This window comes from Manis javanica, chromosome 7, assembly GCF_040802235.1.
Source record: "Manis javanica isolate MJ-LG chromosome 7, MJ_LKY, whole genome shotgun sequence".
Classification (NCBI taxonomy): Eukaryota; Metazoa; Chordata; class Mammalia; order Pholidota; family Manidae; genus Manis; species Manis javanica.
The window spans coordinates 104,951,286-104,968,166 of NC_133162.1; the positions used below are offsets into that span (position 1 = coordinate 104,951,286).

At 36.4% G+C, this 16,881-nt stretch overlaps 1 protein-coding gene across 7 annotated transcripts in view; it reads right to left on the reverse strand.

Annotated features, from left to right (window-relative positions):
* ZRANB3 (zinc finger RANBP2-type containing 3) overlaps nucleotides 1-16,881 on the reverse strand; it is a 331,095-nt gene that overhangs the window by 60,211 nt on the left and 254,003 nt on the right. For all 7 annotated transcript variants that reach the window (XM_073241365.1, XM_073241364.1, XM_073241366.1 and 4 more), the window contains 3 exons: nucleotides 14,829-14,948; nucleotides 11,100-11,279; nucleotides 10,130-10,282 (listed from right to left, as the gene is read on the reverse strand). In XM_073241365.1, the coding sequence (XP_073097466.1) occupies nucleotides 10,130-10,282; nucleotides 11,100-11,279; nucleotides 14,829-14,948 (453 nt within the window). The remainder of the gene's footprint in view (nucleotides 1-10,129; nucleotides 10,283-11,099; nucleotides 11,280-14,828; nucleotides 14,949-16,881) is intronic.

Consider the following 16,881-nt stretch of genomic DNA (forward strand, 5'->3'; position numbering starts at 1 on the left):
TAAAATAACAAAATGGATGATGCTCTGGTTTTCTGAGATTTGAAGAAGAGGAACCAAATAGAAGGCTTGTCCTGAGAAGGAGCTGGATTAGTTACCCACACGAAATTAGAGTCCTTCCTTTTACTTACCTATGAATCCCTTAGACACCAAGTTTCTTTTTGGATATTTATTATACATATACATACATACATACATACATATATATATATATATATATACACACACACACACACACACACACATACACATACATAATATACTTATTATTATATATACCTATACCTATATCTGTATGTATATAGCTATATCTATATCCATATATATATAATGGATGAAAGGGGCCTCAGAAGCTATCTAATAATCCAGAGACTCAAATGGCTGGATAAATATGCTGCTGATTATCTAGCAGGTGCCAGAAGAGGATGAGAAAGGACCCTGAAGTGGTTAAACAAAGGGCCCAGTTTCCCACAGCTTCTCATATGATAGCAGCAAAAATGAAAATCAGAGCCTGCCTACTGGAATACTCCCCTCAGTCTATTTTATTCAGAAACAATCTTTAATCACTTGCAAATGACAAAATAGACTAATATAGTCCATATCTTTCTCTCCTTCCATCTGGAGATGACCTACTTTATCACTCAATGGAAGCCACCACAGGAAAATCAAAATACCTCAAAACCAAGAGTACTTAGATGTCACATATATACAGAGGTAGAAAAAAGGAAGAAGCTTGAGAATTAGATTACATCTGTGGCAGTGACCCTGCAATGGACTCCCGGGCAGGACTGGTTACTTAAGGGACAGCCAATGGGGCTGTGCAAAGGCACCTTTCCTCATGGTGACAGAACGGTTTTTCTTCATTCAGTAGGACTTCAATTTGAGTGTCATTTGGATTAATAAGTAATTTCTTTAAAACATGTAATAACCTAGGATGTGTAAAGATTGTGACTCATATATCGGTGTGGACTAATCCTATGCAGGGCTATTATTCAAATATTTAACAACAGCTATAGCATAAGTATTAACCAGTGTTGGGCTGAAGCAGAGTCTTAGAAGCCCCATGCAGTGTGGATCATGCAGTGGGGGGAAGGGTATCCGGAAGGCCCTGAGGAGGAGTGAAGGAGTACAGTGAGGGGACTGAACAAGTGGCTATTATCAAACATTACCAAAACACTGAATATTTTAACAACCAGTACACTTATACCTGCACAAACTGGTAGGGTACCAGCCCATATAACCAATATAAGATGTATTTTCTTTTTAGCTCAATTAGTTGAATTAAGTGACAGAAACAGAATTCTGATTAAAAGAGGATATAAAGATAATGCCATTTGGGAGGGCAATAAACACCAGGGAAGGAAGAAGGCAAAATATACCAAAACAAATATAAAAATTTTGTCCAGGAAATTTTTCTGTCGTTTTTCTCTCTTCTTCATAACCACAAGCCTCCCTGTAATCAAGACCCATATCATACTAATATTAAGCTCTAGGTCAATTCATGAAATGCCAATTTGCCAAAAGCCCACATGCTAAGTCAATTCACCTTAAACCAAGTTTGCCAAATTTCTTCATTTTCTAAGTCATTTAAAGAATTCATAGCATTTTGAATGTGATGGGTTGGCAGGGTTAAGAAGACCATGGGGAGCTAGGGATCCAGGAAGTTGGAGCCTCCTGACTCTTCCTGCAGTCAGTTATTTTCACTTTGCTTTTCAGGCTCCCTCTCTGCTCCGTGGTCTCCTCCCCTGAGCGTGTCTCCCCTTCTCTAGGACTGACGGGCTGGGCTGAGCTGGGTGCTGACTAACATACACAGTCTCTTTTTTGGGCAGTGGAAGGCCCCTCTCCTCTACCCCAGAACTAACCTCCAGCTATGGTAGTGAGATGCTGGGACAGACAGAAAATAAACATTCTTTAAAGTGCTGACGGTCCAGAAATATTTACAAGTTGTTAAAAACCAATTAGAACTGTTATAAACCTTTCAGTTAAACAAGTTTTTGATGACACTGCAAATTTGGTTAATTTGGCAAAAGTTTAATCGGCAAAATTGGAAATATCCTAAACATGCTAAATGTAGGAAAATATTTTTTAAAAGCTTTTTTTTTAAGAAAAAGATTAGTATAAATATAAAAATTCCCATGGGAAATGCTGAAATTTTGGCAACATTCAGGAGAGAAGTATGTTAATTAGCAGACTAAATTTCCTTGGGACTTTTCAACAAATCAAACATTTCCTAAAATGCATGAGGCTGGAAGGCATAAAGCTAAAGTGAAAGTAGCATGCCCACCTAGTCTACCAAAGTACCTTTCATAACCTGACCAGGAAAGAAATAAGAAAACAAACACAAACAAGCAAAAAAAAAAAAATCAAAACAAATGGTCTCCACATTGTAAGATTCCAACTTATTTAAAACCATATATGTACATGCATTGAAGTGAGAGAGGTTCAAGATAGTGGAGGGGGAAGACACCTACTCCCACAGACACAACAAATCTATAGCTACATATAGATCAAGACCCCCCAAAAGAGATCTGAAAACTAGCTGAGGAGTCCTCCACAATAAGGGATAAAAGGGCCACACTGAGTAGGGTAAGAGAAGCAGAAATGCGGTCTCCACAAAAACCACACTCCAGTGAAGCAACTCACAATCAGGAGGAATCTCACAAATACAGAGATTTTCTCTAAGGAGTGAGGGCTTCCTATCCCACATTTGGTGCCTCAACCCATGGAACCTACCAGGGATACAACCCCCAAAAAAATCTGGCTCTGAAAACCAAAAGGGCTAATGTCCAAGAGACCCAAAAGAAGCCATGGGTAATGAAAAGCTGCTCTTAAAGCTCACTCAGAAATGTGCAGACTCACTCACCCTGGGACCAAGGGCAAAAGGAGCAGTTTGAAAAGTACCTAAAATGTATGCAAAGGGGATTCATGAGCTGATCTTCAAGCATCTTCAGGAGATGGAAGGTCTGGTAGAACTTTCTCAGGGGAAGGAGGTGCTGCTTGGTGCCGTGTCTGTACCCCTGCTGCCTTACTAACTGTGGCGGGCCTGCCCTGCCCCACACTTTCTCAGGACCACATTGCAGCCAGGTGCCTCACTGTGCCCACATGCTCTCCCATGACACTGCTGCAGCTGGTGTGCCCACCATGGCCACAGGCTCCCTGGCAGCCCCATTAACCCTGCAGACTGCCCCAGCCCTGACTCCCACTCAGCCTCACTGGTCCCAACAGGAACATGCAATCCACATAGTGGAGACTCCCTGAAAGCCTGGCTCTGGTGGCCCGGGGAGCCTATGTTACTGGGTCCCATGGGAGTGAAACAATCAGAGAGAGAGTTCTTGGCAGGCTAGAAACCCCAAGGCATGGCAAAGATCGCAACTGAAAAACATCCCCAGTATTCCTGTGAAAAAGGCCTATTTACGTGACCTGGAGCTACAGCCCGAGGATGGTCTTGAGGTTTACCACATAACTAGGCTCTACAGGTGAACTAGCAATGTTGGCTGGGGAATGTCAGATTTACAGCCTGCCTAGGCTTCACTACAGCTTGCTGGTACCTCCTAGAAAGGAGCTTATACACTCATCTGGAACTCAGATTCTTGCCACTGTGGCCAAGAGGGCACATACAAATTGCCTGGCATGGAGGCCAGCAGGGTCATGCTGCAGCCCCACAAGACACTATGTATTTGCCTGCTTTAAAAGTTGGTACATGAGGATCAAGCTTCAAACCAGCCTAAAACTAGGTGCTGAGATCCCTCCTTTTGGAACACGGACTGCTTGGAACAACTGTAAGTGGGACCTACCAAGAATAACTGAGGCTTCTTGGACTACAAGAAAGGTTTGAGAGATAACCATGAACTGGTGGAAGGCTGAACAATAAATCTGTCATCTAGACAAGGTCACTCCTTTTAGACTGGGGGAGTTCAAAGTTTGACATAATACATAGAGAAAACCAAAATGAAGAAACAAGAATATGCTCCAAATGAAAGAAAAAGATAAAACCTCAGGAGAAAAACTTAATGAAAGAGAAAAAAGTAATTACCTGATGAAGAATTCAAAGCAATGGTCATAAAGATGCTCATCAAGCTCAAAAAACAAATGGATGAACACAGTAAGCACTTCAACAAAGAGTAAAAAGTACAAGAAGGTAACAGACATATCATAACTGAAGAATATATAACTGAACTGAAAAATACTCCACAGGTGTTTAACAGCAGACTAGATAAAGCAAAAGAATGGACCAGTGACTTGGAAGATAAGGCAGTAGAACTCACACAAACAGAGCAGCAAAAAGAATTTTAAAAAGTCAAGATAGTAAAGGGACCTATAGGACAACAAAGTGGAATGACATTCTCATTACAGGATTCCCAGAAGAAGAGTGAGAGAAAGGGGCAGAAAACTTACTTCAAGAAATAACAGCTGAAAACTTCTACAACCTGGGAAAGACTTTCAGGTCCAGGAAGCACACAGAGCTCCAAATGAACCCAGAATGTCCAACATATTATAATTAAAGGTAAAAAATTAAAGACAGAATTCTCAAAGCAGCAAGAAAATAGCAACATTTTACTTAAAAAGGAAACCCCTTCAGAAGATCAGGTAATTTTTCAGCAGAAATTTTGCAGGCCAGAGGGAGTAGCATGATATATTCCAAGTGCTGAAAAGAAAACAATTCCAACTAAGAATACTCAGCAAAGCTATCATTCAGAATTAAAGAAGAGATGAAGAGTTTCCCAGAAAAGCAAAAGCTAAGGGAGCTCATAGCTACTACATGGGCCTTACAAGAAATGTTAGAGACTTTTTTTAAGCTTAAAAGAAAAGGCACTAACTAGTGACAACAAAATGTATGAAAGTAAAAATCTCTCTGGAAGGGCAAACTTACAAGAAAGACAGTGGATTAAACACTTACAAAACTAGTATGAAGATTAAAAGACAAAAGTAGTAAAATTACTATAAAAACAATAATGAGTACAGAGACACACAAAATAAAAAGACGTAAAATATGGCATCAAAAACAAAATGTGGTGGAGGGGAGATAAACACGTAGTTTTTAGAATCCATTCAAACTTAAGTAGCTATCAGCTTAAAATAGGCTGTTTTATGTGAACCTCATGGTAAACAAGAGCAAAATCTATACTAGATACATAAAAGATAATGAGAGAGAAATCTAAATTTCACACAAAAGAAAGTCATCAACCATGAGGGAAAAGAAGAGAGAAACTATAAAAACAGCTAGAAAACAACAAGAAGGAAATGAGTATATAACTATCAATAATTACCTTAAATGTAAATGGCCTAAATTCTCTAATGAAAATAGAGTAGCAGAATGAATAAAAAAGGCTTATCTGTATGATACTCACTACAGATACTCACTTGAGATCTAAGGACACACACAGACTGAAAGTGAAAGGATAGGAAAGTACATTCTATGCAAATAGAAATTAAAAGAATGCTGGTGTAGCTGTACTTATATGAGTCAAGACAGACTTTCAAACCAAGGCTGTAACAAAAGACAAAGAAGGACATTACCTAATGATAAAGGAGTCAATCCAACAATAGGTTATAACATTGGTGAATATTTATGCACCCAACATAGGAGCACCTAAATATAAAGCAAATATCAACAGAGAAAAAGTGAGAAATTAACAGCAATATAACAATAGGGAACTTTAACACTCCACCTATACCAATGGATATATCATCCAGACAGAAAGTCAGTAAGGAAACATTGACCTTAAACAACACATTAGACCAGAATACAGAACATTCTCTCCAAAAGCAGCAGTATACACATTCTTCTCAAGTGCACAAAGAACATTCTCCAGGACAGCTTATATGTTAGGTCACAAAATAGTCTCATAAATTGAAGAAGACTGAAATCATATCAGAAATCTTCTCTAACCAAAATGGTATGAAACTAGAAATTGATTCTATTAATATAGAAAATGGAAAAATCACAAACACATGGATTTGAAACAACATGCTACTGAACAACAAATGGGTCAGAAAAGAAAGCAAAGGGGAAATAAAAAAATTACCTCTAGACACATGAAAACAAAAACACAACATACCAAAATCTATGGGGTGCACCAAAATTGAGTCTAAGACAGAAGTTCATAACAATACAGCCCTATCTCAAAACACAAAAAAATTCTAAAATAAACAGTAACTTTACACCGAAAGGAACTAGAAAAGGAAGAACAAAGTCTAAAGTTAGTGAAGAAAGAAAATAATAAAGATCAGAGTGGAGATAAATAAAATTGAGACTTTAAAAAACACAGAAAAGAATCTAGGGGATGGTTCTTTGAAAAGATAAACAAAATTTACACACCTCTAGGTAGACTCACTAAGAAAAAGAAGGTGCAAATAAGTCTGAAATGAAAGAGAAGTTACAACTGCTACCAAAGAAATATAAAGGATCATAAGAGACTACTATGAACAATTACATGCCAACAAATGGACAACCTAGAAGAAATGGATAAATTCCTAATAACATTCAATCTTCCAAGACTGAATCATGAAGAAACAGAAAATCTGAATAGACTGATCACTAGTAAGGAAACTGAATCAGTAATCAAAACCTCTCAACAAACGAAAGTCCAGAACCAGACAGTTTTACTGGTGGATTCTACCTAATGTTCAAAGATTTTATACCTATTTTTCTCAAACTCTTTAAAAAAATTGAACAGGAGGGAACATTTCCAAACTCATTTCAGGAGGCCAGCATCACCCTAACAGCAAAACTAGATAAGGACATCACAAAAAAAGAAAATTAAAGGCCAACATCCCTGATGAACCTAGATGTAAAAATCCTCAACAGGTTATTAACAAAACAAATTCAACAATACATTAAAAGGATCATATACTATGATCAAATGGGAATTACTCCATGGATGCAAGGATGGTGCAACATTGATGAATCAATCATTGTGAAACACCATGTTAACAAAATCAAGGATAAAAATCATCTCAATAGATGCAAGAAAAGCATTTAACAAAATCCAATCATCCACTCAACAAAGTGAGAATAGAAGGGAAGTACCTCAACATAATAAAGCCATATATGACTGACCTAAAGCCAGTGAGAAACTGAAAGTTTTTCCTCTAAGGTTAGGAACAAGAGAAGGATGCCTTCTCTCACCACTTTCATTAAACATAATTTTGGAAGTCCTAGCCACAGCAATTAGCTAAGAAAAGAAATAAAAGATATCCAAACTGGAAAGTAAGTAGTAAAACTGTCACCTTGTGCAGATGACATGTTACTGTATATAGAAAACTGAAAGACTCTACTAAAAAACTATTAGAACTGATAAATGAATTCAGTAAAGTATATATTCAGTAACACTGATATATATATATTCTATATACTTCTATAATACTTCTATATTATACACTAATAATGAATTACCAGAAAGAGAAATTAAGAAAACAATCCCATTTACAATTAGATAAAAAGAATAAAATACATAGGAATACATCTATAACCAAGAAGACGAAAGACCTGTAAATTGAAAACTACAAGATAATGATGAAAGAAACTGAAGAACATACAAATAACTGGAAAAATATTCTGTGCTCATTGATTAAAGATTAATACTGTTAAAATGCCCATACTACCCAAAGAAATCTACAGATTCAATGTAATCCCTATCAAAATACCAAAGGGATTTTTCACAGAACTAGAATAATTCTGTAAGTTGTATGGAACCACAAACCCCACATAGCCTAAACAATGCTGAAAAGGAAGAACATGCACCCTGATTTCAAACTGCAAAACAAAGCTATAATAATCAAAACAATATAGTATTGGCATAAAAACAGATACACAGATCAATAGAACAGAATAACAGAATAGAGAGCCCAGAAATAAACCCATGAATATACGGTCAATTAGTTGATGACAAAAGAGCCAAGGATATACTGGGGGAAAGAAGAGTCTCTTCAATAAATGGTAATGAGAAAACTGGACAGCCACATGCAAAAGAATTAAAGTTGATCAATGTCTTAACACCATATAAAAAAATTAGCTCAAAATGGATTAAATATTTGAATGTGTAAGACCTGAAACCATAAATTTCCTAAAAGGAAAACTATGTGATAACCTTCTTGACATTGGTCTTTGTAGTGATTTTTCTGGACCTGACATGAAAAGCAAAGGCAACAACAGCAAAAACAAACAAGTGGGACTACATCAAATTAAAAGGCTCTGCAGAGCAAAGGAAACCATCAAAAAAATGAAAAGTCAACCTACTGAGTGGGAGAAAATATTTGTAAATCATATATCTGATAAGGGGTTAATATGAAAAATTATACTTAGATAATTTCTAAAATAAGTTCTAAGGATAATTGTCTAAGATTTGGTTGGAGGGCACTTATTTACAGCTTTACCAGATATTGTCTAATTGCTCACCTAAGGATTTACAACAATTTATACTCCCAACAAACAGTATATGAAACTTCAGTATATTAAATCCTTCTAACATTTGTGGTGGTCAAATATTTTCATTGTTGCCAACTCAAAAGACCTAAAGTGTGGTATTAGTGAAATTATTTTATAAGTATTTTGCATGTATGGAAGGATTGAGCAAATGCATTAAGTATGTTGATGATATTAGGAATCAGAGTTCTTACTGTTGGATAAGGGAAATATAAATACTTAATATTTATAAAGATATATGGAGGTGAAGAAGAACTTGTTGTTACTAGTTTGAACTGGAGATGAGTTACATATGAACTTATGACTTAAAAATGCATATATACATACATACAAATATCTATATATATTCATTGCAAAAAATGTATGTATGTGTGTATAAATAGTTCTGTATGTTGAAAATAGCCCAGAAGCAATGACATCCCAGAACAATAAAAAATTCTGATTTCTAAACATCATTCCCCAGTACAGTGAATCAGGGCACCTTACTGAAATGTCCAGTTCCAGATATGCAGCAAAGAATATACAAAGTCAGTCTGGAACATACGTTTGTCAGAAAGCAAGCAAGCACTCAGAGAATTATAGGCCCATACTTAAAAAAAGAACAAAAACAAGTAAAGGATTGTAATATATTAACTAATACTAATAGAATCCCCAAGTTCATAGTGATATATTTTTTTTAATGAGGAGAACTAAGTTCTTTTTACAGAGAAATTCTAACTAATAAATACAGAAGTAATGATGGAATTAGAAAAACCACTATTTCAAAACTGATTCAGACAAAGATCACCAATGAACATTAAAAGCACTGGATGAAAGATTTTACAAACAGAACAGTCATATGATCTCAAAGTATCACCCAGATTACTTACTAATTGTAAAGGGAAAATGGTACCTTTATGTGGGTAAGGTGGGGTTCCTATGACCAGGATCCTCATTGAATTTAAACCACCTGATAATGCAACTGGCCTGTTGCTTGGCTACTGTTTCCACACCTTTAGGCAATAAGCTATTATTGCACTATACAGAGAGCTCAGCCCAGTACTCTGGGTGGAGGCAGAGACGCTGGTGCTCGACCTACCGCCAGGAGAACAAGCCAGGTAATAAATCCTTTCACCCCAAAGAAACGTTCTACTGTTATTTCTTTGGTTACACTGAATTCATAGTGAACTTGCTGGGGGCTGAAACCCACTGGCAAGACACTTTACAGTTTGCCTTATGTTGGTGAGACAGGGCTTCTTTTCATGTTTATTAGCTATTCAGTTCTCCTCTGATGCTCACATTCTTCACCTGTCATTCTGTTTGTGTATTACTAATTGAATTGTGTATATACTTCGGACATTGTAATGCAAATATCTTTACTAAGTTTGTGACTATTTACGTTACATGTGTGGCAAACTTAATACATTTTTTCCCTACACTCAGGTTCATAAAGATAACGTACTGTATTTACTTCTGAAGGCTGAATTCTATTTAGCTGGTTTTTCTAATTGCTCAACAGTGAGCACTGGTATATAACTGTTGGAAGATAAAAGCCACCACTGCAGCCTCCTATCAATGTCATCTTTTGGTTCAAGAAGGTTTTCCAGCTTAATGTGGAGAGTCCTTTCAATAGGATGAATAATTGAAAATTGATATTTATAACAATATCTAATAAAGTTATAGTTTCAGGATATTAAAAAATAGAAAAGAATACTTCATAAACCTTACATGAGTGAACAAAATTTCATTCCTGAGCTCTTCAGAACTTTCATTTGGAGTCCAAGCTTCAGCAAACTGCAGAAAATCCCATTTTTCTTTATCACCTTCCTCAGCCTTAAGTTGTTCCTTCCTACCATTCAGTGTGCTCCCAGTAATCTGAGCCTGTAAGACAGGAAAACGTGAATTTTGTAAAAGTTCATCTCACAGCTGACCCTTAATAAGCAGGAACTTCATTTATCATTTAAATCACATGCCATCCACTAAAGAAAATCTTGTTTCAACATATCATGGGCTTTAGCAATACAATTATTTAAAATTATAACCAAATTACCAAGTCAATGATTCCTATGTTTAATGAGGAAAAGGTCTAACTGGAGAAGTTATACTATTTGTTTTTTTCATTAAAACTTATTCTAATATTTATAAACTTTGAAATTATACCTACATATGATTGGCCATTTGACTATCTATACTCAGCACCTGAAACACATTCTTCTAATTACCTAATCAAGTCCTTCTATAAACATCCCTCAAGGTTTGGGAGAAGAGACAGCTGAGTGAACAGAGCAAGCAATGTCCTTCCTCTCTTTTCTAGAGTCTGGATACAGGCTGTCCTCTGTCCAAAACTAGCTGGGAGCTCAAGAATCTTTCTGAAATAGGGTTTATTCTGAGCTTACAGAAAGGACTTGAGGTTTGAAAGCATTATGGTTCCTTGCTAGCTCATCCTGTCCCTCCAGCCTCTAAAATGGTGGAAGGGCTTGGAAGGCAACAGCAATACATGTGAATTCATGTCTCTTACTACAGAGCAGAGCAGGAAGGGAATTACTTGAAGCCTTTTCTGGAGTTGGTCCTATTAACAGGGATATGTTACTATAGTTAGATATCTTTGGCCTGAAAACACTAAAACGCGGCCTCTTAACTACGCAGGCTATGAATAATAATGAGTAAGTTGGTAATTGAGTTTGACTTCAAGCTTTACCTTTCGATTCAACATCCCCCACATAAGAGTGTCTAGAGTCCCATTTGCAATGAGGTAGTGAATATTCACAGAATTGCACTGTCCAATTCGGTGAGCACGGTCTTCTGCTTGTTTTATATGTCCAGGATCCCAATACAACTCAGCAAATACGACATGGGTTGCAGCAGTAAATGTCAAACCCTAAGCAAAATAAAGTGAAGAAATTGAGATGCAAATAAACTGAGAATGTAACATAGAGCCACATATAATAAAGTCTTTCTGAACATGTTAAATGAACAACAGAATGCTGCAGGACTTTAAAACAAATTAGTCTTTCATTGTAAGCCAAATTAAGAAACTTTAACTCATGAAAGGCACATGAAGATGGCTTATTACAAGATGGCCAGGTGACTACACAAAATATATTTAAAAGGTATTTCAATATTTCAAAAGTCAGTTTGATGAATACATATATAAGCAAAATCACTTTATCCTCTGATGAAGACTGGATTCACACTACCATTGGAAAGTCCAATAAAATACATTATAAATGAGAATATAATTTCTAACACATGGTATCCATAGCAACTAGGCAGAAAGCAACGACGACATCCTCTTTTCATTTATTTCATGCTGCTGTTCTGTAATGCAAGAAAATCATGTCTCCAGTCATATTGTTCTCTTAAGAAATTTCCCGTTACATCCCAAAGACTTTGAAGTTTACTGGCTTGTATCTCAATATATGCAACACAATTGCATTTTCTGTGCAATTTGCATTTTATATCAGTTTGAACTAGTGAGAGACATTAAAAATCATAACTCATTTTATAATCAGTATATGAAACAATGCAAATCTCCTCAAATTAAAACATATCCAAAAACGTATGATTTTAAAGTTAGTAGGCTAAGTGAAATGTGAACCATGCTTATGCGATTGCCCCATAATAGTAAATGATGTTAGGTGGTCAACAGAAACAAACACCTACCATCCTTTGGGACTATCATCTAATCCATGCTCTTGTTCACACGCACTGCAATTTCTGTGAGTGAATGACTTTTGTGACCACTGTGCTGTTATTTTAAATTAAAATATTTTTGTATCACGTAACGATGTCATACTAGCATTTATTAATTGGTGGCACTAGCTCTCAAGCTGAAAAATTCATTCATCAATCACTTTGGAACAGAAATTAGAAGGGATGAAAGCATTCAGAGAGCTAAACAACCACCAGGCTGAACTGTGCTGCTATTTAGGACAGGAAACACCACAAAATATTAGAGAAAATGCTGAAAAGTAGGAAGTAGTATTTAAGGAGAATCACCTAAAAGTGTGAAAAAAATATCATGTGACAAGAATAAAAGGAAGATTTCCTGGCAATGTCAGGGTCACTCTAAAATATTACTAAACTACAGTGGAAGATGGACATGTCCTGAGAAAAAGCCCTTTCTACTTTCCTTTATTCCTATGGAGTGTTCAACTATATGCGTTTTGAATTATAGAAGGTCTTCAGGAATATAGCCTTGAATAAAATGTGAGTGCCTTGTAAAAATCTTAATTTCAAGAAGTCTTTTATCAAGCCACTCCCAGATTCTCCTGCCTAGCTTCCACTTACTTTTCTTTCCCTTGCTGTGAGTACTCTATTTCTAATTTTAAGCTCTTTTTGATGATATTCTCTATGGCCAGAATATTCTAACAAATATAAAACTCAGATTACTGGAAGTTTAATCCAACATAAGGGAACTGTTGAGACAAGCCACCTTTGGTTAGAACTCCCAGTGAGTGCTAGAGCTTCATCTTTACGGAGTTTCTGTCTATATACAATTTATTTTATTTTATTTTTTTTGGTATCATTAATATACAATTACATGAGCAACACTGTGATTACTAGATTACCCCCATCATCAAATCCACACCACATACCCCATTACAGTCACTGTACATCAGCATAGCATAGTAAGATGCTATAGAGTCACTACTTGTCTTCTCTGTGCTATACTGCCTTCCCCGTGCCCCTCCCACTACATTATGTGTGCCAATTGTAATGCCTCATTTTCCACTTATCCCTCCCTTCTCACCACCACCACCGCCAGTCCCTTTCCCTTTGGCAACTGTTAGTACATTCTTGGGTTCTGTGAGTCTGCTGCTGTTTTGTTCCTTCAGTTTTTGCTTTGTTCTTATGCTCCACAGATGAGTGAAATCATTTGGTAGGTATCTTTCTCCGATTGGCTTATTTCACTGAGCATAATACCCTCAAGCTCCATCCATGTTGTTGCAAATGGCAGGATTTGTTTTCTTCTTATGGCCGAATAATACTCCACAGTGTATATGTATCACATCTTCTTTATCCATTCATCTACTGATGGACACTTGGGTTGCTTCCATTTCTTGGCTACTATAAATAGTGCTGTAATAAACATAGGGGTGCATATGTCTTTTTCAAACTGGGCTGCTGCATTCTTAGGGTAAATTCCTAAGAGTGGAATTCCTGGGTCAAATGGTATTTCTATTTTGAGTTTTTTGAGGAACCTCCATTCTGTTTTCCACAATGGTTGAACTAGTTTACATTCCCACCAGCAGTGTCGGAGGGCTCCCCTTTCTCCGCATCCTCGCCAACATTTGTTGTTGTTTGTCTTTTGGATGTTGGCCATCCTAACTGGTGTGAGGTGATATCTTATTGTGGTTTTAATTTGCATTTCCCTGATAATTAGCGATGTGGATCATCTTTTCATGTGCCTGTTGACCATCTGAATTTCTTCTTTGGAGAATTACCTGTTCATATCCTCCACCCATTTTTTAATTAGGTTATTTGCTTTTTGGCTGTTAAGGCATATGTCTAGATACAATTTTATATACATATTTTAGCTGTGTAAAAGCAGATCTTTGCTCCTGTTTCAGATTCCAGATGCCACATATACCAAGTTGGACACACAGTAATACACTCAGTTACTTTTCCCTAAGTTAAATATCCTAGCTTAGACATTTACATCACAATATTTTAGAATGTTAGCAGAAAAAAAGTCCAGAAAGATTCCCTTTTACACAATGCAGCAAAGGTGGTTATTGCCTCCTCGATTATCTGTCCTTTTCTTATCCCTTTGTAATACAGTATATAATATAGCATTGACTATCTGATGGATATGATGATGGAGCTCTAGGAGCCCTCTTAGATAAGGTAGACCTGCTAGGAGTGGTGAAGCAGAAAGCCAGATGGGGTCTCAGTCCTAAGGACTTTGTGGAACCACCATGTTAGCCCTGGCCTGTCTACATGAGAGAATAAATCTTTGTGTATTTCAGTCATTCTTAATTTGGGTGTCATTTACTTGCAGTCAAACCTAATTCTAAGGGACAAATCAGGACACTCCATAAAAAGTTCTCAGACAGAAATATTCTTTTTCCTGCAGCCACCTTTTCTCACAGACTCTGAAGAAAACAGCCAAATAAGATAAGTACTATAAGAAAGGAATGCAGAAATTCTGTGTAAATTCAAAGTAAAGAAAAAAGGCCATGGAGAAGTATCATAACCAAATTAACTATACTCTTCCAGGAAACTGTTTCCTGAAAATATAGGAAGATTTGAGTTAGAGGTATTGAGGTTTGAGGTCTCTTTCTACTGTACTTTGTGGCACTCTTCAAAGTAGAATGAATATTTATTATACCTTTATTTGGGTATAAAGTTATAATTATGGTTGATGGCCTTTTTATTATCTCAATGACATTTTATTACCAAATTTAGACCTGAAATTTCTTACCTGACCAGCAGCCTGAATGCTCAGGATGGCCACACGAGTATCAGGATCCTTTTGAAATTGATTAACCAGACGTATTCTTTCTGCAGATGGAACACTTCCATCTATTCTAATGTAACGAGTCTAATATCAACAAGGGAAATGGCAAAATCAGGTCAAGCCCCTTTGCACCTATCTCATTTTATATATTTTATAGCTTTTTTTTTTATGATCACAGAACAAGACAGAAATGTTCACAAAACAAAACATATGATGGGTTGGCATATGTTATACAAGAAGAATCTTAACCATATTTCTCAGTAGCTTCTTAATGATTTCATATTTTTTAATCTTTTAATCAACTTGAGGGTAGGATCTATGTCTGATTCATCTTCCTATCATCAATGCCAAGTGTAATGCCTTGTACATAACAGGAACTCCATAAATCATAAAGGAATTAAGCTAAATGTTGTCTTCAGTAAGTTTATGTAAATTCATATGCAAACTTAAAATGATGGATCAGACCGACTTTAAAGTTACAGAATCATTAATTCTAAAATAAAAATAAAGTCAGACATGGGAGAGAGGAGAAAGAGGATTCTGCCACTTATTAAGTATTCATGAAGAGTAGTAAATTTATTTCTGAAACATACCAAATCAACTGGGAAATATCTCTTCTAAGGTACCATTTCAGCTCTTTCTTCACATTCTTAAACTTAAATATGTGATATGGTCATTCCCATTGAGGTTGGGAACCAGGACAACCATACATGTTTTTATTTTTTATTTTTTTATTTTTTTCTTCTAAAGATGTGCCAAGGATATCTAGTCTCACCACTTTATTTTTTATCTTATTATTTTTAAAATTAAGGTATCATTGATATACACTCTTATGAAGGTTTCACAAGAAAAACAATGTGGTTATTACATCCACCCTTATTATCGAGTCCCCTCCCATACCTCATTGCAGTCACTGTCCATCAGTGTAGTAAGATGCCAGAGTCCCTATTTGTCTTCTCTGAGCTACACTGTCTTCCCCATGACCCCACACATACCATGTGCACCAATCATGATAACCCCACAATCCCCTTCTCCCTCCCTCACTACCCGCCCTCCCACACCCCTCCCCTTTGGTAACCACTAGTCCCTTCTTGGAGTCTCTGAGTCTGCTAATATTTTGTTCCTTCAGTTTTGCTTTGTTGTTATACTCCACAAATGAGGGAAATCATTTGGTATTTGTCTTTCTCTGCCTGACTTATTTCACTGAGCATAATTCCCTCTAGCTCCATCCATGTTGTTGCAAATGGTAGGATTTCTTTCTTTCTTATGACAGAATAGTATTCCATTGTGTATATGTACCACCTCTTCTTTATCCATTCATCTACTGATGGACACTTAGGTTGCTTCCATATCTTGGCTATTGTAAAAAGTGCTGTGATAAACATAGGGGTGCATATGTCTTTTGGAATCTGAGAAGTTTTTTCTTTGGGTAAATTCCTAGGGGTGGAATTCCTGGGTCAAATGACCCATACATATTTTTAAAAAGTAGGAAAGCATTAAGTGCTAAACTGAACAGTGCTCTCTTTTAAGAATGATTGAGCTGTGAGAAAAGGGAGTGATTGGAATGTTAGGATAGCTAAAAAGAACTTTACTTAACTTTGTAAAAATAAGCATAAGCCCTGAATTTCAAATAGTTTCATTTATATATGCACTTTTATGAAAAACACATAACTTTCAAGAGTTGAGACATGAATATTCACTTTTATAATAGTCAAGTTAATCATTAAATAGAATGTCCCTTATTAACTTTCTATGAGTTCACAAAACAGACCTAATTCGATCAGTGATCCATTTAATGTTCAATAAGGGAGACTTAAAAATCTTCTGAGGGTCTTTCTAAAGAAAACACACTGTTAGACTAGGGAGAGTTTGGGAGAAATTCACCTCCAACGCCATGACATTTTTAACTCTTAGTGATGCTAAATGGGATCCTAAACATACCAGCTAAGCAGAAGTGGGAACAAGACACAGATTACTTATACTTGGAATAGATTCCAGTAGTTTTAAGGTATAATGG